The sequence below is a fragment of the Oncorhynchus mykiss genome, chromosome 17, assembly GCF_013265735.2.
Source record: "Oncorhynchus mykiss isolate Arlee chromosome 17, USDA_OmykA_1.1, whole genome shotgun sequence".
In the NCBI taxonomy this organism is placed as follows: Eukaryota; Metazoa; Chordata; class Actinopteri; order Salmoniformes; family Salmonidae; genus Oncorhynchus; species Oncorhynchus mykiss.
The window spans coordinates 30,046,807-30,072,749 of NC_048581.1; the positions used below are offsets into that span (position 1 = coordinate 30,046,807).

At 43.5% G+C, this 25,943-nt stretch overlaps 3 protein-coding genes across 4 annotated transcripts in view; 1 reads left to right on the forward strand and 2 right to left on the reverse strand.

Moving 5' to 3' along the window:
* The window catches only part of acox1 (acyl-CoA oxidase 1, palmitoyl), a 29,067-nt gene extending 18,826 nt beyond the window's left edge, over positions 1-10,241 (reverse strand). Inside the window, exons 1-3 of one of the 2 annotated variants that reach the window (XM_021568072.2) lie at positions 9,998-10,241; positions 9,159-9,318; positions 1,809-1,969 (exon numbers count right to left, since the gene is read on the reverse strand). In XM_021568072.2, the coding sequence (XP_021423747.1) occupies positions 1,809-1,969; positions 9,159-9,318; positions 9,998-10,106 (430 nt within the window). In that variant the 5' untranslated portion in view covers positions 10,107-10,241. The remainder of the gene's footprint in view (positions 1-1,808; positions 1,970-9,158; positions 9,319-9,997) is intronic. The other variant, XM_021568071.2, reaches the window with a different exon arrangement.
* A 5-nt stretch (positions 10,242-10,246) lies between these two features.
* LOC110495138 (CST complex subunit TEN1) lies at positions 10,247-11,710 on the forward strand. The gene is made up of 3 exons (XM_021570474.2): positions 10,247-10,475; positions 10,800-10,900; positions 10,971-11,710. The coding sequence occupies exons 1-3, from the start codon at positions 10,387-10,389 to the stop codon at positions 11,132-11,134; spliced, it is 354 nt and encodes a 117-aa protein (XP_021426149.2). The 5' UTR covers positions 10,247-10,386; the 3' UTR covers positions 11,135-11,710.
* Positions 11,711-11,783: 73 nt separating this feature from the next.
* On the reverse strand, positions 11,784-25,943 carry LOC110493674 (envoplakin). The gene is made up of 22 exons (XM_021568073.2): positions 25,671-25,943; positions 22,963-23,062; positions 22,681-22,835; positions 22,188-22,311; positions 21,706-21,837; positions 21,545-21,586; positions 21,084-21,245; positions 20,780-20,887; positions 20,486-20,581; positions 20,218-20,331; positions 19,289-19,435; positions 18,762-18,916; positions 18,540-18,640; positions 18,052-18,212; positions 17,498-17,634; positions 17,231-17,369; positions 16,744-16,937; positions 16,424-16,574; positions 16,224-16,307; positions 15,996-16,103; positions 15,753-15,845; positions 11,784-15,599 (listed from the first exon to the last, which is right to left on the reverse strand). The coding sequence occupies exons 1-22, from the start codon at positions 25,721-25,723 to the stop codon at positions 12,210-12,212; spliced, it is 5,946 nt and encodes a 1,981-aa protein (XP_021423748.2). The 5' UTR covers positions 25,724-25,943; the 3' UTR covers positions 11,784-12,209.

The window sequence follows — 25,943 nt, forward strand, 5'->3', positions numbered from 1 at the left end:
GGTTAAATTAAAAATATAAAGTGCCTGCAAAGCTCCAGGATCATGGTTGCCTACCCCTGCTTTAGTTTATAAGGAAGGGTGAAGCAGCTGTAAGGGCATTTCAGGTTAAGACAATAGGCAGTTTTCCATTGACCCAAGATTATTCGACAAAAGTAATGTCGGCAAAAAAATCTGAGCGATATGTGTTACGGAAACGGTAGGTCGCCTAGTGGTTAAGACTGTTGGGTCAATAACCGAAAGGTCACTGGTTCAAATCCCTGAGCAGACTAGGTGAAACACATCTGCCCTTGAGCAAGGCACTTTTGCTCCAGGGTCGCTGTCAATAATGGCTGATCCCTGAACGTGACCCCACTCTCTGAGGGTGTCAGAGGAAGTGGCAAATCAAAAATAAACTGACTTATTTCCAATTCACACATTCTTACACACTTTTACATGTGCGAAATAGGACAAATGTAAACACCTACCTAATTATTATTAATAGATATAGGAGACATTTTCCACCGATCGGCAACATTTTTATAAGTTCGACAGGTGGACATTTCTTTAGTCAAACTTTCTTCATTGCGACAGTTGATGGAACCAGTGTTTTTCGAATAAATGCTGATTGCCAAATTTGAAGGTACACGGGCATGTGACGTTGTCATGGAAACCTAGCTAGTGAGTTGGTGAGAAGTGAACCAGAACAGAACTCTAAAAAAGAAGGCCTTCAGAATATTCTGAACAGCCAGTCCTGGACATTCCCTGGAGTATTATTGTCATGGAAATGCCATGGTTACGTGATCGTGAATAATGTCCACTTCGCAGCGTCAGAGGTGAAACATTGGCAACAAGAGACATCTAGCATGTCCAAAATTATCTTACATCGCACAGATTTCTCTGCTTTCAGATGAACAATGGGATATTCAGGGATCTGAAACTCTTCCCACTCTGCATGTTCTTTGGCAAGACACCGTGTGCCTTCCCTATGAGTTGAGACTTCGACAGACAAGAACAATTGTTAGGCCTATATTCATTCATCCAAGCCATTCATTCACAAACAGCCAAACAATTAGGCCTACATCCATCCACTCAAATGCACAATTCAGAATGTTAGGTCATTTGCTTAAAAAAAGGTCAAAATTCTACAGTGTTAGGGTTAATCATTTGTAATGAGTAGACTAGATTCAAAGAAAATTGGGAGTAGGGGAAAATCAAGACTTAATAGCAATCAGAGTTAAATGACATAAGCTTGGAAACAACTCATTAGGCTAATAGGCCACTACTAGCAGAAGGAGAAGAAATAAAAGGGGTTTGAGGAATGGAATGAAACTAAAAACTAGACAGGAGGCATTTGGGTTCTTCGGAAAATGATTTTTTAATATCGTTTAGGGATTTTTTTTGTCCTTCAATTGTTTCTTTTGTCACCTTTTCCAAGGTATTGGGCAGTTTATGAGGACTCTAAAAACAGACTGGCAATCATGACATTTTGAATCCAGCATATTGGTTTCGGCTATTCAGTTTAGCTAATAACTATTGAGTTATGCCTACTGTTTGGGCACATTTTGTCTACACAAACAACTACAGTGATCTGTCAAACACCTACAAATAATCACTTTCAATCAAAATGTCAACCCCATGATTTTAAAACGATATTAAAAGAAAATCCTACGTCAAAGATCGACAACTGTCCATCCCTAAGCATCCCTGTGATCCTTTCCATAATTCAAACATAACTAGCAGGCTAAATATAAAGCAATTGCACAAGCACTTTGTTGTATAAATTGTGCTATTACGTTATCATTATTATAAATTCTCTGTATGGGACTGACCGTGCCCCAACTCTGTTTGGGCGTAGGTGCCCATGGCCTTGAAGGACTCGGCCAGGGGGACCCACTTCTTGAACTGCTCCTTGTTACACTGGGTGTACAGGGTGGGGAGGAACATGCTGAAGTGGAGCCCCAGAGCCTCTTGATGGTTGCCCCGAAACACGCTGAGGGAGGGGGACAGACACACAGGTTGACGGATGGACAGACTGGACCACTCAGCAGGTTTGTGGTAATTTTACTCATTTAAAAAAAAAAGGGGAGGTTCTACCTAAACTTGTTCAATAAGAATGTGCATTTTAGTTTTCCATTTCAAAGTGTTTCGCTCCTACTTAAAAGGACCCAGGTTTAGGGTTGACACTAGTGTCAACATGACCTTACTGTAAAGGCAAGGCTTTTTATTTTTTTAAAGGGATTCTGCAAGATTCTGGTCATTAATCATGGAAGTCTATAGGTATGCCCAGCATAAGCTATTGTACCTATAGACTTGACATTGGACAAACCCAATCCCTTTAGTTTCACTATAAAATGTGCTCCGATTTGCCTCGTCATTGTCATATTGAGAAATAGATGTTTTAAAAGAGACTTACAAAGAGAAAATATAGGCTCCTGGCTGAGGCCTTTAATATGTAACTAACTTCTATACTTGACTTGGGATAAGGCAAATATGCAGTTTGAACAAGTGAAAGGGTAGGACATAACATAGCCTGTGAACTAGTTTTAATCTTGATGTGACCTAGTTTTAATCTTGATGTGACCTAGTTTTAATCTTGATGTGACCTTTGCTCTGCCTAGAGAGTTAGTGCTGGCCTGCAGCAGTACTCCATGACTCACACATACTAGGGAATGGGTTTGGAAAGAATTTCACTATTCGAATAGTATGATTAATTTTTTTTGATATCCAGATATTTTAAATACATGTATTTTCTTTTTTTAAGTTAAAAAAAAAAAAAAAAAAAAACATTTTTTATTTCACCTTTATTTAACCAGGTAGGCAAGTTGAGAACAAGTTCTCATTTACAATTGCGACCTGGCCAAGATAAAGCAAAGCAGTTCGACAGATACAACGACACAGAGTTACACATGGAGTAAAACAAACATACAGTCAATAATACAGTATAAACAAGTCTATATACGATGTGAGCAAATGAGGTGGGAAGGGAGCTAAAGGCAAAAAAAGGCCATGGTGGCAAAGTAAATACAATATAGCAAGTAAAACACTGGAATGGTAGATTTGCAATGGAAGAATGTGCAAAGTAGAAATAAAAATAATGGGGTGCAAAGGAGCAAAATAAATTAATTAATTAAATACAGTAGGGAAAGAGGTAGTTGTTTGGGCTAAATTATAGGTGGGCTATGTACAGGTGCTGTAATCTGTGAGCTGCTCTGACAGTTGGTGCTTAAAGCTAGTGAGGGAGATAAGTGTTTCCAGTTTCAGAGATTTTTGTAGTTCGTTCCGGTCATTGGCAGCAGAGAACTGGAAGGAGAGGCGGCCAAAGAAAGAATTGGTTTTGGGGGTGACCAGAGAGATATACCTGCTGGAGCGCGTGCTACAGGTGGGTGATGCTATGGTGACCAGCGAGCTGAGAAAAGGGGGGACTTTACCTAGCAGGGTCTTGTAGATGACCTGGAGCCAGTGGGTTTGGCGACGAGTATGAAGCGAGGGCCAGCCAACAAGAGCGTACAGGTCGCAATGGTGGGTAGTATATGGGGCTTTGGTGACAAAACGGATTGCACTGTGATAGACTGCATCCAATTTGTTGAGTAGGGTATTGGAGGCTATTTTGTAAATGACATCGCCAAAGTCGAGGATTGGTAGGATGGTCAGTTTTACAAGGGTATGTTTGGCAGCATGAGTGAAGGATGCTTTGTTGCGAAATAGGAAGGCAATTCTAGATGTAACTTTGGATTGGAGATGTTTGATATGGGTCTGGAAGGAGAGTTTACAGTCTAACCAGACACCTATTTGTAGTTTTCCACGTATTCTAAGTCAGAGCCGTCCAGAGTAGTGATGTTGGACAGGCGGGTAGGTGCAGGTAGAGATCGGTTGAAGAGCATGCATTTAGTTTTACTTGTATTTAAGAGCAATTGGAGGCCACAGAAGGAGAGTTGTATGGCATTGAAGCTTGCCTGGAGGGTTGTTAACACAGTGTCCAAAGAAGGGCCAGAGGTATACAGAATGGTGTCGTCTGCGTAGAGGTGGATCAGAGACTCACCAGCAGCAAGAGCGACCTCATTGATGTATACAGAGAAGAGAGTCGGTCCAAGAATTGAACCCTGTGGCACCCCCATAGAGACTGTCAGAGGTCCGGACAGCAGACCCTCCGATTTGACACACTGAACTCTATCAGAGAAGTAGTTGGTGAACCAGGCGAGGCAATCATTTGAGAAACCAAGGCTGTCGAGTCTGCCGATGAGGATGTGGTGATTGACAGAGTCGAAAGCCTTGGCCAGATCAATGAATACGGCTGCACAGTAATGTTTCTTATCGATGGCGGTTAAGATATCGTTTAGGACCTTGAGCGTGGCTGAGGTGCACCCATGACCAGCTCTGAAACCAGATTGCATAGCAGAGAAGGTATGGTGAGATTCAAAATGGTTGGTAATCTGTTTGTTGACTTGGCTTTCGAAGACCTTAGAAAAGGCATGGTAGGATAGATATAGGTCTGTAGCAGTTTGGGTCAAGAGTGTCCCCCTTTGAAGAGGGGGATGACCGCAGCTGCTTTCCAATCTTTGGGAATCTCAGACGACACGAAAGAGAGGTTGAACAGGCTAGTAATAGGGGTGGCAACAATTTCGGCAGATAATTTTAGAAAGAAAGGGTTCAAATTGTCTAGCCCGGCTGATTTGTAGGGGTCCAGATTTTGCAGCTCTTTCAGAACATCAGCTGAACGGATTTGGGAGAAGGAGAAATGGGGAAGGCTTGGGCGAGTTGCTGTGGGGGGTGCAGTGCTGTTGACCGGGGTAGGAGTAGCCAGGTGGAAAGCATGGCCAGCCGTAGAAAAATGCTTATTGAAATTCTCAATTATGGTGGATTTATCAGTGGTGACAGTGTTTCCTATCTTCAGTGCAGTGGGCAGCTGGGAGGAGGTGTTCTTATTCTCCATGGACTTTACAGTGTCCCAGAACTTTTTTGAGTTAGTGTTGCAGGAAGCAAATTTCTGCTTGAAAAAGCTAGCCTTGGCTTTTCTAACTGCCTGTGTATAATGGTTTCTAGCTTCCCTGAACAGCTGCATATCACGGGGGCTGTTCGATGCGAATGCAGAACGCCATAGGATGTTTTTGTGTTGGTTAAGGGCAGTCAGGTCTGGGGAGAACCAAGGGCTATATCTGTTCCTGGTTCTAAATTTCTTGAATGGGGCATGTTTATTTAAGATGGTTAGGAAGGCATTTTTTTAACTATCCACGCATCCTCTACTGACGGGATGAGATCAATATCCTTCCAGGATACCCCGGCCAGGTCGATTAGAAAGGCCTGCTCGCTGAAGTGTTTTTAAGCTGAGCACTGCTACGTGAGGGAGAGTCAGGCGCTCTACTGAGGGGCCTTGTGTGTAATCAGAATGGAGGGAGCAGACGGAGGAAGATGGCTAATAAAGATTATTGCCTAGTCAGACCATTATTCTGGTGATTTGATTTGGATCTCTTTTAGTCCCCATTTGGACTAATCTTCCAAGAGTCCTTAAACATTAAAATACCATTTATAATACGAACACATTTCCACATATAACACACTATTACAAACATACATAATATACTAACATAATGACCCAATAAATACTCAATCTAAAAAATATTGATTCTTCATCTACTATAGTCCCACAACATTTCAATGTATTATATTTAAATCATGTTTAAATGTATATATTGAAAGGTTTCTGGATTGCTCAGTTAATTTATTCCATTTCTTTATTGCTCTAAATCGAAATGTTATTTTGCCTATAACTCTTTTCTGTTGAGACAACGCATAGATGGTGGACAATCAATTTCCTAGTATTTACGGAATGTCTGTCTCTTACCAACTGAATACTGTTGTGAATAGAACTTGGCCGTTTTAAATGATGTATATTATTAAATAAAATAAGCATGTTCCTTTCAATTATCTTATCAATTGATGACCAACCAAGAACATTGCGCATGACTGCAACAGAATAACCCTATCTCCACCTTAAAACTATCCTTGCTGCTTTGTTCTGTGCAATCTACAGCCTCCTAACTTCACTTGATGATGCATTTGATAGTCTTTATTATACAATAAAAGTCTACTACTTCTCATTTTGCTAACTTTTAATGCCATCATTGTATTACATCTTACATTGCTTAAGTGAGTTCTCTCTCTCCACTTGCTACAGATCGAGTCTCTTTGACGCTTTGATTGGCCAACATAAAACAAGTTACACATACATGAAGGCTCTCGGAGGTCACACGTCATTAAAACTACATTGAAAAGTTTGTTTTATTAAATGAATCATTTGAAACGTCATCCTGCTGTTTAATCAGTTTCTTGATATGCAACACCTGTCAGGTGGATGGATTATGTTGGCAAATGAGAAATGCTCACTAACAGGGATGTAAACAAATTTGTTCACAGAATTTGAGAGAAATAAGCTTTTTGTGCGTATGAACATTTTCTGGGAACTTTTATTTCACCTCATGGAACACGGGACCAATACTTTACATGTTGGGTTTATTTTTTGTCTATTACTGCCCTGTTGGGTAGAGCTCTGAAGTTAAGAATTTCACTGTACTTGCTGTGCATGTGACAACTTGAAAATAGGTGTATAATTATAGGTGTATAATTATCCCTAAAAATGATACTCACAAGTATTCTAATACCAGCGTTCGGGTATTCGAATAAGGGTGCACATCCCTAACACACATGCACACAAACCTTTATAGCCACATGGCAGAGTGCCAGGGTCTTGCCCCATAGGCAATTATGTAACAGTGCATAAAACTACAGTACCCTATTGCTTCACCATATATATATATATATATATATATATATATATATACACACTGCTCAAAAAAATAAAGGGAACACTAAAATAACACATCCTAGATCTGAATGAATGAAATATTCTTATTAAATACTTTTTTCTTTACATAGTTGAATGTGCTAACAACAAAATCACACAAAAATGATCAAGGGAAATCAACTTTATCAACCCATGGAGGTCTGGATTTGGAGTCACACTCAAAATTAAAGTGGAAAACCACACTACAGGCTGATCCAACTTTGATGTAATGTCCTTAAAACAAGTTAAAATGAGGCTCAGTAGTGTGTGTGTGGCCTCTACGTGCTTTTATGACCTCCCTACAACGCCTGGGCATGCTTCTGATGAGGTGGTGGATGGTCTCCTGAGGGATCTCCTCCCAGACCTGGACTAAAGCATCCGCCAACTCCTGGACAGTCTGTGGTGCAATGTGGCGTTGGTGGATGGAGCGAGACATGATGTCCCAGATGTGCTCAATTGGATTCAGGTCTGGGGAACGGGCGGGCCAGTCCATAGCATCAATGTCTTCCTCTTGCAGGAACTGCTGACACACTCCAGCCACATGAGGTCTAGCATTGTCTTGCATTAGGAGGAACCCAGGGCCAACCGCACCAGCATATGGTCTCACAAGGGGTCTGAGGATCTCATCTTGGTACCTAATGGCAGTCAGGCTACCTCTGGTGAGCACATGTGTGCGGCCCCCCAAAGAAATGCCACCCCACACCATGACTGACCCACCGCCAAACCGGTCATGCTGGAGGATGTTGTAGGCAGCAGAACGTTCTCCACGGCGTCTCCAGACTGTCACGTCTGTCACATGTGGTCAGTGTGAACCTGCTTTCATCTGTGAAGAGTACAGGGCGCCAGTGGCGAATTTGCCAATCTTGGTGTTCTCTGGCAAATGCCAAATGTCATGCACGGTGTTGGGCTGTAAGCACAACCCCCACCTGTGGACGTCGGGCCCTCATACCACCCTCATGGAGTCTGTTTCTGACCGTTTGAGCAGACACATGCACATTTGTGGCCTGCTGGAGGTCATTTTGCAGCGCTCTGGCAGTGCTCCTCCTGCTCCTCCTTGCACAAAGGCGGAGGTAGCGGTCCTGCTGCTGGGTTGTTGCCCTCCTACGGCCTCCTCCACGTCTCCTGATGTACTGACCTGTCTCCTGGTAGTGCCTCCATGCTCTGGACACTACGCTGACAGACACAGCAAACCTTCTTGCCACAGCTCGCATTGATGTGCCATCCTGGATGAGCTGCACTACCTGAGCCACTTGTGTGGGTTGTAGACTCCGTCTCATGCTACCACTAGAGTGAAAGCACCGCCAGCATTCAAAAGTGACCAAAACATCAGCCAGGAAGCATAGGAAATGAGAAGTGGTCTGTGGTCACCACCTGCAGAACCACTCCTTTATTGGGGGTGTCTTGCTAATTGCCTATAATTTCCACCTGTTGTCTATTCCATTTGCACAGCAGCATGTGAAATGTATTGTCAATCAGTGTTGCTTCCTAAGTGGACAGTTTGATTTCACAGAAGTGTGATTTACATTGTGTTGTTTAAGTATTCCCTTTATTTTTTTGAGCAGTATATATATATATATAAAACAGACTTTGATCAGGAAGATACCAACAAACTCCTCATAAGATGACAATGCAATTACTCTTGAGGCTAATAGCAGGCAATACATTACCATGGGGTGTGGAGAAGACTTTAGCATATAGGTGAAAGGCTTAGAGACTGTTTGCGTAATTTCAGCAAATGCTGCGTTTTGCTCCAGTGTGTCCAAAGCAGCATCGATACAGCCATCTGCACGTCAAACCTCAAAACAAGCATGAGACAAACCTCATCGATGTTTGTCACGCTGTGTTAACCATTAAAACCTTCTGTGAAATGTGTTAAGGAGTGATGACTGGAGGATATCGAGAAGTATGACATTTGCTTTGATCATCCCAAACCCTTACAGAATTCATGCAGTCCATTGAAACCAAATCCTGCTTGTAGACAACAAAACTTGCCCAAAACGATCTTATTTTCCCCACCTTTCACTACTTTCACCTGCATCGGTCATTACATCTAACAGGTTAGCTGACAGGAAGACAACTATGGACAAAACCCTATATCTATTTTCACATTTCCAGTTGTGATGTGCAGGTCCATAGCATTTACACTGACGTCATTTAACAGATGCTCTTATCCAGAGCGACTTACAGGAGCAATTAGGGTTAAGTGCTTTACTCAAGGGCATATCGCCATATTTTGGGATTCAAACCAGCGACCTTTCGGTTACTGGCCCAACGCTCTTAACCGCTAGGCTACTTGCCGCCCATAGCAGGTAGCTGGCCTGGGTCTGTGTCCCAGCCTTACCTCTTGTAGCAGTAGATTTCCTCAGGGTCTGAGATCCCATACTCTCTGAGCTTCAGGATCATCTGGGCACTCTTCTTCACGGCGGCATCGTATCGCTCGCTCCTGGACAGGAAGTTGAGGTCCTCACTTTGGAAGTCGGGGTCACTGATCACCAGTGACTCTGTGGAGGATATGGAAGATTGGGGGGGTTAAGACATCAGGGTAAACATAGCCTCTGAAACCCAGGCTTCTCACACAAGATGGGATTTTGGAAGGGTGGCCATGCGAGACTAGGTTGAACATTATGTGCAAATTGTGTAGTTTTACCATTGGATAAATGCATGTGTCTAATATCATTAGCTACATTTCTATCTGCAACATAATACCATGTCATGTCTTATTTGTTTTGATTATGATGCCATAATGAGTCCTGCATGGGGTCAACCATCACTATACAAACAGCCAGTCGGTCAAACAACGACTGTTGCTATATGATGGGCTCAAGTGACCCTAACCTAACTTTCTAGCTAGCAAGGTTGCTGCTAGCTGTCTATGTTATCTGGCAATACACAAATCAGAGCCTTGTTTACACAAACAGCATGCATTTCGTAAACAGCATGCGCAACTTACAATGAATGTTAGTTCACAATTATGAACAGCTGACTGGTCATAACTACTGTTACAACAACAGATAGATAACTAACTGGCTAACCTGGCCAAGACAGCCGATAGTGTCCGTGCAGATCTAGCGGCCACTATCGGTTGCCTAGGCTATGTATAACCAACCTTCGCTAATGTAGGATAGCTAGCCAGTTATCAACTTGTTCTGTTAGACACAAAACAAGACATTCCAACCTTACCAATTTCTCTTCTTCTTTTGGTCTTCTCGATGCCTCCGTCCAGAATATGTGTGAGTTTCTCCACGTTAAATGTAGCGTTCTCACGCTCTCTAGTTATGTCAGGATTCATGGCGAAATAAATAATATTTCCCCTTGCAAAAGACGACGTTACTTGTGGCAATAGAAATATGAGTTGTGTCACCTTGGGACCACAGGAAACAAGTTCAGCACTGCATTAACTGGAGCATGACCAATTATTGACAACTTCCTGAATAGCTGGAAGAGGGGGCGGGTAAACAAAATCATGTTATGTGACGTTGTGAAACATTACCGCCTTGAACTGGCAAAACACACAACTGGTATCTTTATGGTATTTGGCCTATTTTACCCTTTGATAACTTCTTGAGAAGATGCTTCCAGCACCTGCAGTCTTTCATTTCCTTTGGGAAGTCAACTCTGGTCCAGTCAAGGAGGGAGATTCAGTGAGAACACTTGGAAGGTGAGGAGTGTCTACCGCATGAGGTTGCTGGCACCTTAATTGTGGAGAACGGGCTCGTGGTTATGACTGGAGCGAATCAGTGGAATGTTAACAAATGCATGGAACATGGTTTCCAGGTGTTCGATGCCATTCCATTCGCTCCGTTCTGGCCATAATTTTGAGCCGTTCTTCCGTCAGCAGCCTCCCCTGGTACTGTCTTAAACGCAGTATACCTAATAATAGTCAATAATCGTATTTTTTTAAATCCCTTTTGGATTGCATGGCTAACAGACCAGTTAATTTTCTAGATTGATGAATCTAGAAAAGGCTACACAATCTATCCAGCATGCAGCACCAAGTTGTTGTTCAGACTACATTTGTGGAACCCTTTGACCCCATCATTGGAGCCCAGTACATAGTTCTGGGCGAGATTGAAAAAGCAGAGGGTAAGATGAGGTTTTTATTTGGTTTATATGCTTTGCAACTCCCAAATCCCACATACCTATCTCTTCACAGGAGGTGATGGTGTGATGGCTCATGCCCGTGTGCTGAACTGTGTGGATGGGGTCAACCTAGTCCTGCTACAGAGAGGTGTCAATGAACAGAGGAGCTACTTCAGAGAGAGGGGGGAGAGCAAGGGAGATGCTGCTACTGCTGCTCGGCCACCTGCTCCTCTCTGACCTGGACCCCAATAAGAATTCATCTGATACAGTGCTACTAGTGGAAAGTTATGAACCAGGTGGAATTTAATGACATGTTGTAATGTTTATATGACCTCAGATGGATCGTGTCAAAAGGTCAGATTTTTTTATGGTCGGGACATTTTCCCAAATAGCCGATTTACATGGGGATGTCAAGAATTATGAGACTCTGCCTTTCGCTAATTTAGAATGGCGAAGGGTGGAATTGGGATATAACAAGACTTCTGATGAAATCCTGATTCGATACACAAAAGCTGCTTGTTCTGGTGCACTGTAAAGTCCTGCCATTATTTGTCATACGATATCAATTCTGGAAGTCACCCTCTTCCTGCTGACAGAGTTAGGCAAGTTCACTGAATGTTGGGTCAGGTGTATGAAGTAGATCAAGAATGCATACTTACATTCTTATTGTAGCTAATCTAAGATAAGAGAGAATGTTTGATGTAGCCATTTATGCAATGGTTATATTTGTGAATGAAAACTGATATGTAGCTTGGAAATGTACATTTGTGAGAAACAAACAAATAAATTATTTTTGATTTGATATTAGATGTATTTATGTGTTATCGTGTTGCTTTATTTTTTGGTAGTTAATTATTTTATTTTGTTGGAATTGAAGAAGCAAGCATGTTGACAATATAATCTTTAATGAGTAATTATTTTCTTGATACAGTATCAAGGTTGCATTTAAAAGGATCAGTGTCAGGAAAATAAGAAATAGACAAGCAAAACTTAGTCAATAACATTGCACCATGTCCCATCAGCTCTAGTAAAACAATAATATCAAGGATACATTTTTAAAAAACATAAAACTCCTTTGTCTCTTTCCTTTTTTAAAGTAGATTCTGCCATCTCCAAAGAATTTTGGTAAACAAAAGCAACTCAGCAGCAACAATCATGACCTTACAGTAAGCTACGCAATATTTTCAGACAAAATTAAAATTATACATTCTGGGTAGTATTGATATTTAAGTTTATACAATATAATTTGACTTCATATTAAAAATCACCCTAGAGACAAGAATACCCTCCAAGCACACTGTTAACAGGTCTATTATCTAGGAGAAAATCGATGAGAATTGTATGTAGGGGTGTAGCTGCTGCCAGACACTTTGGAGGAAGCAGGTAGCATCAGTAGGCCAGACTGAGGATCTGTCTTGCAGCGGGCCATCGCTTGCTTGTAGTTGATTTTATCCTTTGTTGTGGGGTCGACGATTTCCTTGGCGTAGTTGTACTCGTCCTGAAGCTCTCTCATCATGGTGCTGTCAATCATCTTGGCTCCAATGGCCTCCTGTATGCTCACACGGTCCGTGTTGTTGGGATTTACCAGCCCTCCTGTCAGGTGTTGCACCTCCATGTAACGCAGGGCAGTTTCTTTGGGCATCCAACCTTTCAGGACGGCCCCTCCCACCGACAGGCGTTCTCTGGTCGTGGGGTCCTCCACGCCAGTGTAGGCTTTCTGGGCATTGAGTAGACTCTGCAGTTGGCTCGAATCAATGAGGTCCCTCTCGGCTGCTTTGTGGACCGAGTATCTCTCCTTGTTGCTGATGTCAACGATGCCCCCTGTAGCAGCCTGTGCTTCCAACAGCTTTTGTGCTGTGCCGCTTTCGATTAGCTTGCGGGCCTCTGCACTGCGTATGGAGAAGCACGTGTCGGTGTTTGTGTCAATTACACCAGCGATAGGATATCTCTCCTTAGGGGCAGGAACAGGGGCGCTGCTGGTAGGGGACGACTTTAGCGAGGATTCCAGCTTTGATGTGATTGAGTTGAACTTGGGCTGTTTTTCTTTTTCACCTGCGACAAGAAGTGCAAACTCTGAAATGGGCATTTTCCCATCCTTGTATTTTTGAAAATCATACTGGGTCAGTTTTCCATCTCTCAAGGCATTTTTGATAGAGTACTGCTTGCCGCTCTTGCGATCCTGCAGCACAGAGGTCTCCCCATTAGGTCCCATCGAAGTTATTTCCTCCCAATCACACTCCAGCTCTTGCAGATGCATGTACTGGGCACGGTCGATCAGTCCCTGCAGGTAGGCTTCATATGGAGATAGTTCTTTGCCGGTATCAGGGTCCAAGATGGTGATTTTAGTGGAGACATTGGTATCCTTTGTCTGGGTCTCTGTATTGTCTTCCTTCTCCTTTTCCCTCTGGAGTATCCTGATGGCGTTGTCTTTCTGGTGGATCGTGTCTTTCTCGTCCAGTATCTCCCTCTCCAGACGCTGCACGTCAGACTCCATCTTGACGCTCTTTTGTCTGTTGATCTGGCTTCTCTCGCTCATCAGCTTGGTCTGCTGCTGGAACGATAAGCTGATGTCTTGCCTCTCAGACTCCAACTTCCTCAGCTCCCGGGTGAGGTTGTCTTTCTCCCTCTGCGCGGCGTCCCTGGCCAGAATGAGACTTGTCTCTTCCCGAGAAGTGCTCGACTGACTGCCATTCAGTCGGTTGAGTTTGTCAGAGAGCTGTTTGATTTTTTCCTCCAGGTCCTGCCTGGCATGTTTCTCCTGAGACACCAGGCCCTTCAGGCGGTATCTCTCTGCTTCTACAGCCTGGTCTTTCTCCACCCGGATCACCTCTTTGTACACCGTCTTCTCTACGGCCTTTTCTCGCTGAATGAGCTCAAGCTTGACATTAGTGTTCCTGATGTTTCTCTGAATATTCAGGACGTCATTGGTTTCCTTGTCCATGTCTGAGCGAAGACCGTTGGTCATCCTCTCCAGTCTAGGGTCTCTCTCAACTTTCAGGACCTCCTCGACAATGATACTCTCCTCGATGGGCGGTGGGGCATTTTCCAGCTCTTTGATGCGCAGTTTGATCTGTTTCAGTTCAGACTCCACTTTAATCTTCTTCTGATGTTCATCACTCTGCTTTAGGATGTTCTCCTTCTCCTCCACTAAGGTTTTAAGTTTTTGCATCTCAAGCTCTAGCTGCCGGCGGGACTTAACCTCCTCATCAAGGCTCCTGCCAAGCTTATCATGCTCAACTATTTGCTTTGGGTCCTTCTGTAGACGCACCACCTCCTGCACCACCACTTTTTCCTCTGGCTTTTGTCTCTCCAGCAGGATGTACTTGTTTTGCAGGTCGAACACCATCTCCTCCGTGGTACGGCGACACTGTTGCTCATCGCGTACCTCCTTTCTCAGCCGATCTGCCTCCTTCTCCAAGAGTGGATCATCCTCATACTTGAAGATATCTTTGGTCATCAGCTTTGTCTCCACCTTGGATTTTTCTGCTTTCCACTCGTCCCTCTCTTTTCTCAGGAGGTTAATCTGGTCCTCTACATTATTGTAAGTTCGGTGCACATGGTTCACCTGATCATTGAGCCTCTGTATCTCTCTTTCGTTCTCAGGGCTCCTCTCCTCTTTCACCACGTCTTGGATGACTTCCTTCAGCTCCACCTTTGGCTTCTTGGAACGCAGGGCTTCCAGATCGACCATGACCAAAGTGATCTTGTCCTGTAAGTCAGAACGCTGCTTGTTGAAGTCTTGAACATCTTTCTTCAGACGCATTATCTCCGACTCTGTTTGTGGATCTATGCGGTAGATCTCATTGACAATTTCCTTGAGTTCGACCTTGGGCTTCCACTGCCCCACCTCGCTATACCGAATTTTGAGTTGAGAGACCTCCTTGACCAGGGAGTCTGTCTCAATTTTCTCTCCCTCTAGGCCTGATCGAATCCTCTTGGATTCATTGATGAGCTCAGGGTCCTGTTCGACTTTCTTCACCTCCCTGGTGACCACCTTGGGCTGAATGGTGGGAATGATCCTCTCCAATGCATTGATCTGGCTCCTTGTTTGGAAGATCTCATCATTCAGAGTCTTGCTCTTGTTGCCTTCATCTGTGATTTCCTTCTCAAAGGTTTTAACAGCCTTGAGCATCTCTGGATCCTTCTCCAATCGAATCACCTCCTTTTTCATAACCTTCTCCCTGATGTTGGGTCTTGTAGCATTCAGGATGGTGACCTCTGTCTTCTGTTGAATGACTTCTCCCTCTTTTACTCGTACCTCATTCTTTATCTTGCCGATCTCATCTTTTAACTTGGAGGCTTCTACATCCAACTGAGGATCTCTCTCAAACTCAGTCACCTCTCTAGTCACCAGTTTGGGCTTGATGCACTTGAGGTCGTCCCCAAAAGTAGCGATTTTGATTTTAACACCCTCGATCTCACCCTGGGTACGGCTGCGCTTCAAGGCCTCTTTGTGGATTTGGTCCTCTAGATCTTTTAGGTCGGTTTCCAGTTTAGGGTCGCGGTAGTACTCGAGCACCTCCTTCTCCTCAACTCGATGCATCCCTTTACGGCTCTTCAGAGACATCATCCTGGTCTTGAACGTTGCCACGTCAGTCTCAGCACGGCTGCGTCTATCGCTCTCCGCACTCAACTCTTGCTGCAGGCTCTTTATGTTCATGGTTGATTTTATGGTCGGTTCTATGGATTGTTTCTCATGTTTCTGCAAAAAGTAAAACAAAAAAAGCATAGTTTTAAAAGCAATTTCAGGGAAAATACTTCAACATTTTCATAATTTTGTATCCGAAACACATTCAATTGATCAAAACTGGCAGTGGGAAAGAAGTTTTGTGTTTAGCTAGATTTTCCAACTCACCTGAGCGATGAGGTTCTTAGCAAAGCCCATCTGATTGAGCAGCTGGTCATTCTCAGCGGACGTTTTAGCATAGTGGTTCACCACAGCCTTTTCCTGTAATACACAAAGAAGCACAGCCATCCTTCAGCTCACAGTGCTCAAGAAAACATGCAGGAAACATGACGCGCCCTACACTGGTCTGCATAGAAGTGGATAAACATGAATGTCATTTGTGTCTATTGACTTCCATCCTTTGTGTATTACCTGGTTCTGCACAGTATCAGCAAGGGTGGAGGTGTGACGTGTTTTGGAATCTTTGCCTCCCACATTGTTGAGGGTGCTGCTGTATTTGTCAGTGTTGACCTCATATTCCTGCACAAGCAGTTGAAATAAAGATTTTATTATTCAATATCCAAATATTCAAATATCTGTTACACAAATACAAGGTTAATCATGATGCAGTAGGATAATGTAACTTAATCGGAGTCTTACATTGAGGATATTCTGCAAATCTTGGGAAAGGTCAAGCACTCTGTCCAGGTCGTCTCCCTTCCTCTTGATGTCATCCACCACCCTCTGCAATATAAATTACTAAATTAAACTTGATTGCAAAATATGTGTCTTACAATGATATTTTAAGAATATCACCAACAATTTCAGAGCTTCTTGACACACAACACAAACAGACTGACCTTCTGGGAAGTCTGCTTGGAGTTGACCTGTGATAGGTCATCGCTGGGGCTGATCTTGTTGTCAGGCAGATTTTTCAGGAAGAAGTTCAGAGATTTGCTTGTGTTCTGGAATTCCTGGTTCTTGCCTGCAGCCTCTTGCAAGAGGCCCTCTCTGAGACAGAAAAACGCAATGATAAACACTTTTGTGGTGACAAACTGAAAACAATTATTATTTTCATCTGACGTTCGAGCAAACAAATGGACTATTTTGATACCATATATTTGCAGACATGGTGTGTGTGGTCAACGTTAGCTAACAGGCAAAGTGGCCCTGGGCTCACCTCTCCTTCAGCTGGTTGTTGACGTTAGAGTAGCGGTTCTGTAGTTGTTTGACCTGGGTCCCCTGGCGATGGATGTCTGGGCAGTACTCCTGGTAGCCCTGCTGCAGGGAACTACACAGCTGCTCGCTGGTCTCCAGGTCCTGGCCCAGCTTCTTCAGTTCATCCTGAGAGCCCGCCACATCCTTACGCAGACTCTGTAGAGAACCGATATGATAAATATGTGTCCTGGTGGGGTGCTTTTAGCTAAATTAGAAGGGATGACTGATATGTGCAGTCAAATTATATAGTCCTTTATTACTTCAAGTCAACTACTAGGGTATTCTCTGGTCCAATTTGTTCAAGGATACTGTAGAATCTATTTGGTTCTCTTGAGAAAGTTGAGTTGTGTCCAGAATGGCACACTAATCCAAGGCAGTGTAGGCAATGGTCCTGGTCAAAAGTAGTTCAATATATAGGGAATAGGGTGCACTGGTAATGTCCCACCCACCTGGATCTCCTGGGTGCGGGCCTGAATAGCATTGGGGACATCTGGGATAGGGCCATCCTTATTCAGCTTTTCCTCAAAGCCAGAGACAATGCCATCCACTTTCTTGATCTGCTTCTCCAGGTTCAGAGATGCATTAGCCCTATAGAAGAAATGGCAAAAAAATTAAACAATAATTAACCCCAAGATCTGCTGTTTGATTCTATTTTCTGATAATATATCGATAAGACAGGTGATCGGTGATAATGTATGTTTGTAAAATGGTTGTACTTCTTGTTAAATAGCTCGGCCAGGGCTGCGATGCTATCTTGCTTGTCCTTGGCAGCTTGAAGTTTGGCTGCAAGGCCTTTAGAGATGTCCTTCTCCAACTTCGGCTGCTCCATAGCTGCCAGAGCATCTGCTGCTTTCTACAAGAGATACAACCACCATATCATTAGGATCAGTACCATCCTTACCAACAATAGCATAACTATCATCATCATCGCCGTAGACATTAGACTCATCATTATTGTCATCATCATCTTTAGGAGGCACGAATCCATCAATGTCATCAATGTCAACCTATAATTATTCAGATTTAGTGATTTTAACAGCATGAAGATACATTGTACAGTTACAATGGCTGGTAGACGTCTATCAAAAGTAGTGGAATAGGGTGCCATTTCGGTTGTCCCCTTAGACTGTGCCTGAGGCTGGTCTAATGGGTAATGGGTACGAATCCCAGCTCCACCTCTACTCTCTTTCTCCCTCCTTCTCTGTCTCCTTGCTCATTTCCACTTGTATCTGTCTCAATAAAGTTAAAAACAAGACTCTCTCTCTCTCACCTCTTGCTCCTTCAGCCTCTTGGCCAGGTCGGCGGTGGGGTCACTGCGGTCCAGCGGGGCCCTCAGACGGCTCAACATGCCCTGCTTGGCTTTGACCAGGTCCTCATCCAGCTTATCCAGCTGACTGGCCGCGGCTTTAGCTTTGGGGTTGGACGGCGGGGCTACGTGGGGGACACAGGGCAATGAAAATCTGGCCTAATCAAAAGTAGTGCACTATGTAGGGAAAAGGGGACCATTATCTCTGCAGCTGTAGTTATTGTATATGTACACATGTCCCATAAATACACTTTGGCTTGGGGTTTACATGACGTGATGAGTTGAATGTGATATCACAATGTGGTTTAGGGACAATGTTGAATCAAAAGTTGGAGAAGCCATTTCTCCTTATTTACAGTTAAGGATCCTAGCAGTAACAGTAGCAGGATCCAGAGTTATTTGGAAGGCTTTGTTTTGGGGTACTGGGATTAATGGAGCAACTTTTTCCTCACCTGTGTATACGGGTTTCTCTTCGACACAACGGATCTTGTCCTTCATTGTGCCTAAATAAACAGCCCTCCTCTTCTTGATGTCGTCAAGCACATCACCATGTCTGTGCGCGCACACACAAAAATCGTTAGAACTGAGGCATTTTAATTCACAAAATTGACGTATTATTTTTCCATATGCTTGTCATATAATTGACATAAATGACATATTCTCCTGTTGCTTACATGTCTACGGTGGCAATGGCCTCTGGGTCAGGGGGTGGGATCAGGAAGCAGACCCCTGGAAAGGTTTTGGTTGCCCCACTGCTGGTCAATACGTTCCAGTTCTCAACGTCTGAATTCGACTTGAGGGTGAACTTGTCCCCTCGAGTGAGTTCAGCCTAAAAGAACACAAAGAGAGAACTTTCCTCAGAATGGATCACATGTAAATATTCCTTTTCATCTCACAAACACAATGCCCAATACTGAGGTACCTAGGAACTTTAATTTACTTTAGTGAGTTCCCTAGTTACAGTAATGTTTGGTTTTGTGATGTTTACATGAGCCTACATTACGTCGCATGCCTTGACACACCTCTCAGTGCCGTGGTAGAGCATTCTATTCTATTCTAGTAGTCACGTCATTGCTTAGTAGCTTTATCAAAGATTCTACAGAGGTTTGGAACCCGCTTTGACTTCATAGCGTAACCTGTGGTGGAGGCTCCAGGACAGGGTCAAAGTTAAAAGGTGAGAGGTCAGAGCAGCTGGTCATACCTTCTCAGTCTTCCAGTCACAGAGGGAATCCACGGTGGTGGACCTGGTGGGCGGGCAGCGGCGCAGCTTGAGGGGGGCGATGGTGGTGCTCCTCTTCCTCAGGTCAGCCAAGAGCTGCTCGTTACGTTGCACCGTGCTCTCCTCCGCCTGAGAGAGAGAGAGAGAGAGAGAGAGATGGAGAGAGAGATGGAGAAAGAAAGAGAGAGAGAGATGGAGAAAGAAAGAGAGAGAGAGAGAGAGAGAGAGAGAGATGGAGAAAGAAAGAGAGAGAGAGAAGGGGAGAGAGTGGTAAAGCGAAATTGCGGAATTAGGACCAGCTGCATTGCATTTCGGCATAACCCTTTTTCTTCACATTATTTACATAATGTAGTAGGGTAATGTCATGATAACGTCTGATAATGTGTGAAAGAAATGCAATGTCTTTAGAAGTGAAGTGTTAACATGCACACTACCATTTATTTCTCTTTTGTGGTGCAGGGAGTTAAAGCCCACTAATTGACATTGTAGAAAAAAAGGCTGGTCTTGAAAAGGGTTTTTGTACATGTATTTTACATTGATAATAAATGTGCAGAGGTAAAAGCATGAGTTTTAAAAAAATGTGTTCAATATGAAATGCAATGTAGCATCTTTATGTTTCCTGGGTGTGTTGAAAGTTTACTGCGCAAGTTAACACCGAAGATTCAATGAGATTGGAACTGCATCCAGATGTACAATAGATAATAGTGTTCACATCCTGGCATTACCTATATTTGTATTTGTATTTGTATTTGTATTTGTATTTGTGTGTGTGTGTGTGTGTGTGTGTGTGTGTGTGTGTGTGTGTGTGTGTGTGTGTGTGTGTGTGTGTGTGTGTGTGTCAGAGAGGCTGGGAAAAAAGCAGAAGACACATTTCCATCTAGTATGGACTAATAAACGATATCTTATTTTACCTCCAGTTGAAGAGTCATCGCTGAGCCACTCTTCCCAGTTGTGCCTTCCACTTTCTTCAGGCTAGAGTTGAGTTCACTCAGAGACTCCGATAGTGTCTCCACATCTAGTTGGTACTGAACAGGGACACAGACAGACAACACATCATAACATGGTACCTTTTTCACATACCTTTCCATTCTGACAATAAAAGCAGGAATCTGAATATTATTCTAAGCTGATGTAGATACTAGCCTGAAGCCTTGTTAATGGATTCTGAGTGACATGTACCTTCTTGAAATCCTCTATGTAATCCAGATGGGTCTCTTGGCAGATGCACAGGTTGAGGAACTTCTGCCACTCATTCCGCAAAGAATCTCTCTGAGCCTGAAACAAGTATAAAGATGAAGGCATCACGTAAAGGGAAAATCTCTATCTTTCAGGAACATTGTAAAACTTGGTGGACCTAAATGTAGAAGTCTAATCTATAGAAGAGTGATTGATTCCTGATTGAAGACAATGTAAAATGTTAATCGTCTAGAAGGGGAGGTGTACTTAAAGTTTTAATTGGTTATTGGCATGTACCTGTATTGTGGTGCTGGCCGGGTGCTTCAGCTCAAGGAGTCGATCACCGTCATCCTGGAGTTTGTTCACTTCGCTCTCATGGGACAGCAGGCTGTTGTTCTTGAAGTTCTGATTGAGATAAAAAAATAAAAAAATAAATATGATGCCCCTGAACATGGCTCATTCAGTAATGGAAAACGAAATGTACATCCATGCCAGAAACCTATGAAGCAGCTCCTCAAGCAACAGTTTCATACTTTATTGTTATATTAAGGCTTATTGACATTGAGTGACACTCTATTTGACCCCTAAGATGGACTCTCACCTCATACTGTCTGCGGACGTCCGGAGGGTCCAACATGTGGTCGCTCCAGTCCTGTTTCAGGATTTTTGTCTGTTCGTCTCCGAGATAAGTCAGCTCCTTGTTACAGCTCTGCATGTAGTCATACAGACTGCTCAGGTAGTGGTGCCGCCATTTTGAATTGTCCTGTGGGAATAGAACAATATTATGTAACAACTGTAAAGAGCCACACCAAAAAGAGAACAGATGTTTCAATTACTTTTAGGTTGAAAGTGAAATCCCACCGATCCCATCAGAGGAGGCTGGTGGGAGGAGCTATAGGAATTAATGGAACGGTATCAAACACATCAAACATATGGAAACCGCATGTTGGACTCTGTTCCGTCTATTCCATTCCAGCCAATTACAATGACCCCGTCCTCCTATACCTCCTCCCACCAGCCTCCTCTGGATCTCACAGTACCCATATGATAACTATGACTTACCAAAATATTGTTGTATTGTTTCTTAATGGCAGCATACTCCTCCTGAAACACGAATGAATTGTTGTCATGTTCACTAGCTACAAGATGTTTCCAAACACGTCCATTAAATCCACGAACCCTTGAATCCATCGTCACGGAGATGAGAGAGTTGAAGGGGTTACCTTGGTGCTGGTGGAGCTGAGGCTGAGCTGAGAGCTGTAGGCCTCGATCTCCTTGTGCAGTATGTTGTGGGCGGCGATCTGCTTCTTCAGGTCAGCCATGGTGGGCCCGTACTCTTCCGTGTTCACCTCCCTCTGAGAGACAGACACGCAGAACGGTATGGTCAGTCATGGACACAATTAGACTCAGAAGAAAACTAAAGAGGCTTTATGGTAGTATGCATTCTTATGGGGTATCTTAAATGAGCATGAACTGTAGGATAACGATGAACTGAACGTTGTGTACTGTTGTGTTAGTTGTGTTGTGTACTGTTGGGTTAGCTAAGTCAGTCAGTATATAGTACAACTGAAGTAAAGTTCAGCTTGAATTGGTCAACAGAACAGTTTGTCAAGGGGATGAGCACCATGATTCTATAAGGATGTTTACAATAGGGAGGCTTGGTCTTAAGTTAGTTGCCAAAGAAGAAGAGGACACTTGATTTCACCTGTTTCTGATTGAGCACTGAAGCCCAGTCGATTCTGGGCTTCAGCTCCACATCGTTGACAGGCTCATAGATGTCCCGGTAGATGGCACAGTCTTTCAGCCAGCGGTCATGAAGGTGTCTGACACTGGAATGACCAAAAGGTTGAGGAAGGGAGGGGGAAAATACGTTTAGTATGTTTAGCATGAGTATGATAACAAAGAGAACTGGCAAGAGAAACACATTTTAGTAAATAAATCAGGCTGGACCTTACTGTATCCCCCAATGATCAAATGTCTTAAAGGGAAAGATGGCTTTCTGCAGAGACTCATTTTTTTGAAGCAGCTAAAGAGCCCAAATGATATCAGCGTTCAGAAGAGATATCCCACTGGGCACACACTGGTTTAATCAACATTGTTTCCATATCATTTCAATGAAATTGTGTTGAACCAATGTGGAATAAACGTTGAATTCATGTCTGTGCCCCAGTGGGATGGGCCTAGAAGAGGTCACTCACTCGCTCTCTATCTCGCTGCCTTGAGGGTGTTTGTACTTCTTGGCCTTGTCCACATCCAGGAAGAGGTCATTCAGCAGGCCCTCAGCCTCAGACAGGTTGCTTGCCACCACTTTCTGGTGCTGGAGGGGCCGGTTTTTCTTCTCATTCTCTTCATCCTACATGGCAATGGGGGTGAAGACAGTAGGTGAGTCCAGAGAACGAATAGTGGCCAGAATTTAAGTCCATGGAAACACTATTATTTAGAGAGAAAGAAAGAGAGAGACCGTCGGTATGTGTTCTCACCACAGCAAGTAGCTCTTCGGCCCGGAGGACATCTTTCTCCACCTGGTCGGAATTCTTTTGCATGCGTGCAATCACCAAGGCCAAGTCGTTGGCTGTGGAACTGTTTAGAGGGCAAAGGTTAAAGGTTAAATATCTGATTTAGAAAAATAGCAAAGAAGATACAAAATGCAAAGAGGAAAGAGGCAGAGAGAGGAATGTGGAAATTGAATCTCTGTCTGAATCCTATCAATAATTTAAAAAAAGTTTGGGACCATTTACGAGCGTATGAGTTGTTGTCCTTGACTTAAGTGACCAATGAAGGTCAGGGTCCTAAACATTTAAGATGGATGCTGAGGCCATTATCCTTGTGTAAGCTATCCAGTTACGAAACCTAACACGCCAAATCATTAGATATAAAACCACAGGCTAAGAATAGATAGTGACACAGACAGAGTAGATGTGTGTGAAGATGTCCTCCGTAATCTAACTTCCCTTTGTCCAAAATCAACACTTTATCCAAGACTAACAAAAGTCCAAATGTATGACTAGGACCAGAGTTCTTTGTGACTTGACCAGGAAGAACTCTGGGCCATAGCTAGAACCTATAACTAGGGCACTGAGTTCTTGATGTTCAGGAAAAACTCCTGGCCCTACATAAGACAACACTCTTGAACTGAAACCAAAGTGAGTACCAAAAGGCACCCTATTCCCTTCGTAGTGCAGTACTTTTGACCATATCTCTGGTCAAATGTAGTGCACTACGCAGGGAATAGTGTGCCATTTGGGACGTACGCTAATGGTCTCTAGAGGTAACGACCTGGGATCAACAGGAGGGTGAATCACTTCCCCTGCCCCACCTGAGAATTCCCAAAATGCTGTTTGTTTGTCTCTCTCAACTATTTGTTTGTCTCTCTGTCACTCCCTCTGTGTGACTGTGACGACCTGTATTGCTCTCTCTCTCTGCCGACCTAGTGGGTACTCTCCCAGGGCAGTGTTCAAGGTAGAGCATTGATCTCCAGAGTGTTGGAAGTGTGTTGAATACTTCTCCACAGCTTTGAATCCAGGCTATTCAGATTGCCTGATAAACTGTTAAATACAGTATGTAACTGTCGTCTTACAACTTCATCTGAGTTGGGATCAATTCATTTCACCAATTCAGGTGATATACAGCGCATGTGTAGAAAATAGTCCACTACTTTAACTGTGTAGTTGAATTTGCTGAACTGACTACATTTGACGACCCTGACATTTTTGCCCATGTTCCTTTTAACCTAAGGAGCCATTTTGACATGAAAGTGTTATCAACAGTAAAACATGTATTATGATGTAATGAGATTACATATGCTTGTACCAGCAGATTCAGTAATACATAGATCTGTGTTCTCACGTCAACCTGCCCCTGTGGACCATACCAGCACTGAAGTCACTAACCTCCCCTTTAAATACCAGCACTGAAGCCACTAACCTCCCCTTTAAATACCAGCACTGAAGTCACTAACCTCCCCTTTAAATACCAGCACTACAGGACTCACAAACCTCCTCTTTAAACACCACTATCCCTCCAATGACAACTTCTACAGGTGATGGACCGGGTGAAATATTTAAGTGCCTTAAACACATTAAATGCAGGCCCTAGACTTTACACGAATGCCCTCCGCCACAACTAAGATAGACCTACTATACTAAAATATCTTCGCTGTCATTAAATGCTTCATCAACAGTTGTACTGTAGCACACTTCACAGTGCTGATACAGATGTTTCAATTGTGTTTAATAACAGAGAGACAAGCAGTCTATCAATCAGACAAGGACATTCCCTTTAAATATCCCATTTGCACCACCGTGGCGGGAGGGTGAGCCAACACCCATAGGAAGTGGAGTAACCAGCTGAACAGCACAGACAGAGGCCTTATCTGCCCTGCCCTGATCAGCAGGGCCATCAGACACACAGTGACCCTGAGGCAGGGTGAAACCAGTGGCACTCCTCTCACTCTGAATGGTCATCACCTCTACCTTTCATCTCAGTCCAGGTGTTGTGCATGGATACTATAAGACAATCCTCCTGTTATTATAGCATCACAATGATCAAACACACCTTCCATGTATTCACGCGTCAAGCATTTTCATTTCTATCGTTCTCACGGGAGTCTTTCCACCAGGGTTACACCCATAGACGTACAGGTTAACGTCAGTCTCCTTTGACTCAACATGAACACCAACCATCCTGGTGCTAAGCTGCCTTTGCCGAGGTCAGGTTTGATTTTCAACCTTAGGGAGGCTCAAGTGATTCATATTTTTCTATAGGGTGACATTTGATTTATCGCTAATTTAGGCCTACAGGCTATGCTGGTGATGATGCATTGACATAGGAGTCATAATTGATGGATGAACATTGATAAAAAATATGTGTCCCTACCTACCTTATCTAAGTACTGTATGTCCTACTCTTTCGTGGTAATGTAGAAATCTTGAAGCCATCATATATCCCTCCACGGGGAACGTTATGATGACGTGAATAGTCACCAAATCAATGTGAATCTAATGAGCCGTACCATTTGATAAACGTCATCACATTTTAAAATCTGTTTTACGTGACCTGAAAACAAACACACACACACACACACACACACACACACAGGTGACGGAGACCCTCTACCGCTACTCCTGAGCAAAGGGTAGGGTGGAGGAGGTTGCAGGACCGAGTTTGCTATCGTTCCTTAAAGACTTACGTGCTGATCTTGCTGGACCCCTTCAAGGTAGTACTGTCCTTCTTCTTGAACATCCTGGGTCTTTTGGTGAGTGGACGTTCCACTCCACGGACAGAACTCAAGTCTCTCTGGTCCCCTTACACTCTCTGTTCCTCTCTCGCTGTCACAGATAAGATACACACTCCCTGTGCGTATTTTAGTGTGTGTCCCTGTTGGTGTCAGCACTATGATTAAGCTGACTGAAAGAGTACCTGTGCCCCTCCCTGTTAACAAGTGTGTCGACTCAACACCCAG

Excerpts from the sequence above, each read along its gene's own strand:
- LOC110493674 (XM_021568073.2), bottom strand. The coding sequence starts at position 25,723 with ATGTTCAAGAAGAAGGACAGTACTACCTTGAAGGGGTCCAGCAAGATC. Across the intron at positions 23,063-25,670 it reads GGGTCCAGCAAGATCAGCAC|TTCCACAGCCAACGACTTGG; the intron begins GTAAGTCTTTAA and ends CCCTCTAAACAG. Across the intron at positions 17,370-17,497 it reads GCCGAGCTATTTAACAAGAA|GGCTAATGCATCTCTGAACC; the intron begins GTACAACCATTT and ends TTTCTTCTATAG.
- LOC110495138 (XM_021570474.2), top strand. The coding sequence starts at position 10,387 with ATGCTTCCAGCACCTGCAGTCTTTCATTTCCTTTGGGAAGTCAACTCT. Across the intron at positions 10,476-10,799 it reads TCAGTGAGAACACTTGGAAG|CATGCAGCACCAAGTTGTTG; the intron begins GTGAGGAGTGTC and ends CAATCTATCCAG. Across the intron at positions 10,901-10,970 it reads CGAGATTGAAAAAGCAGAGG|GAGGTGATGGTGTGATGGCT; the intron begins GTAAGATGAGGT and ends ATCTCTTCACAG.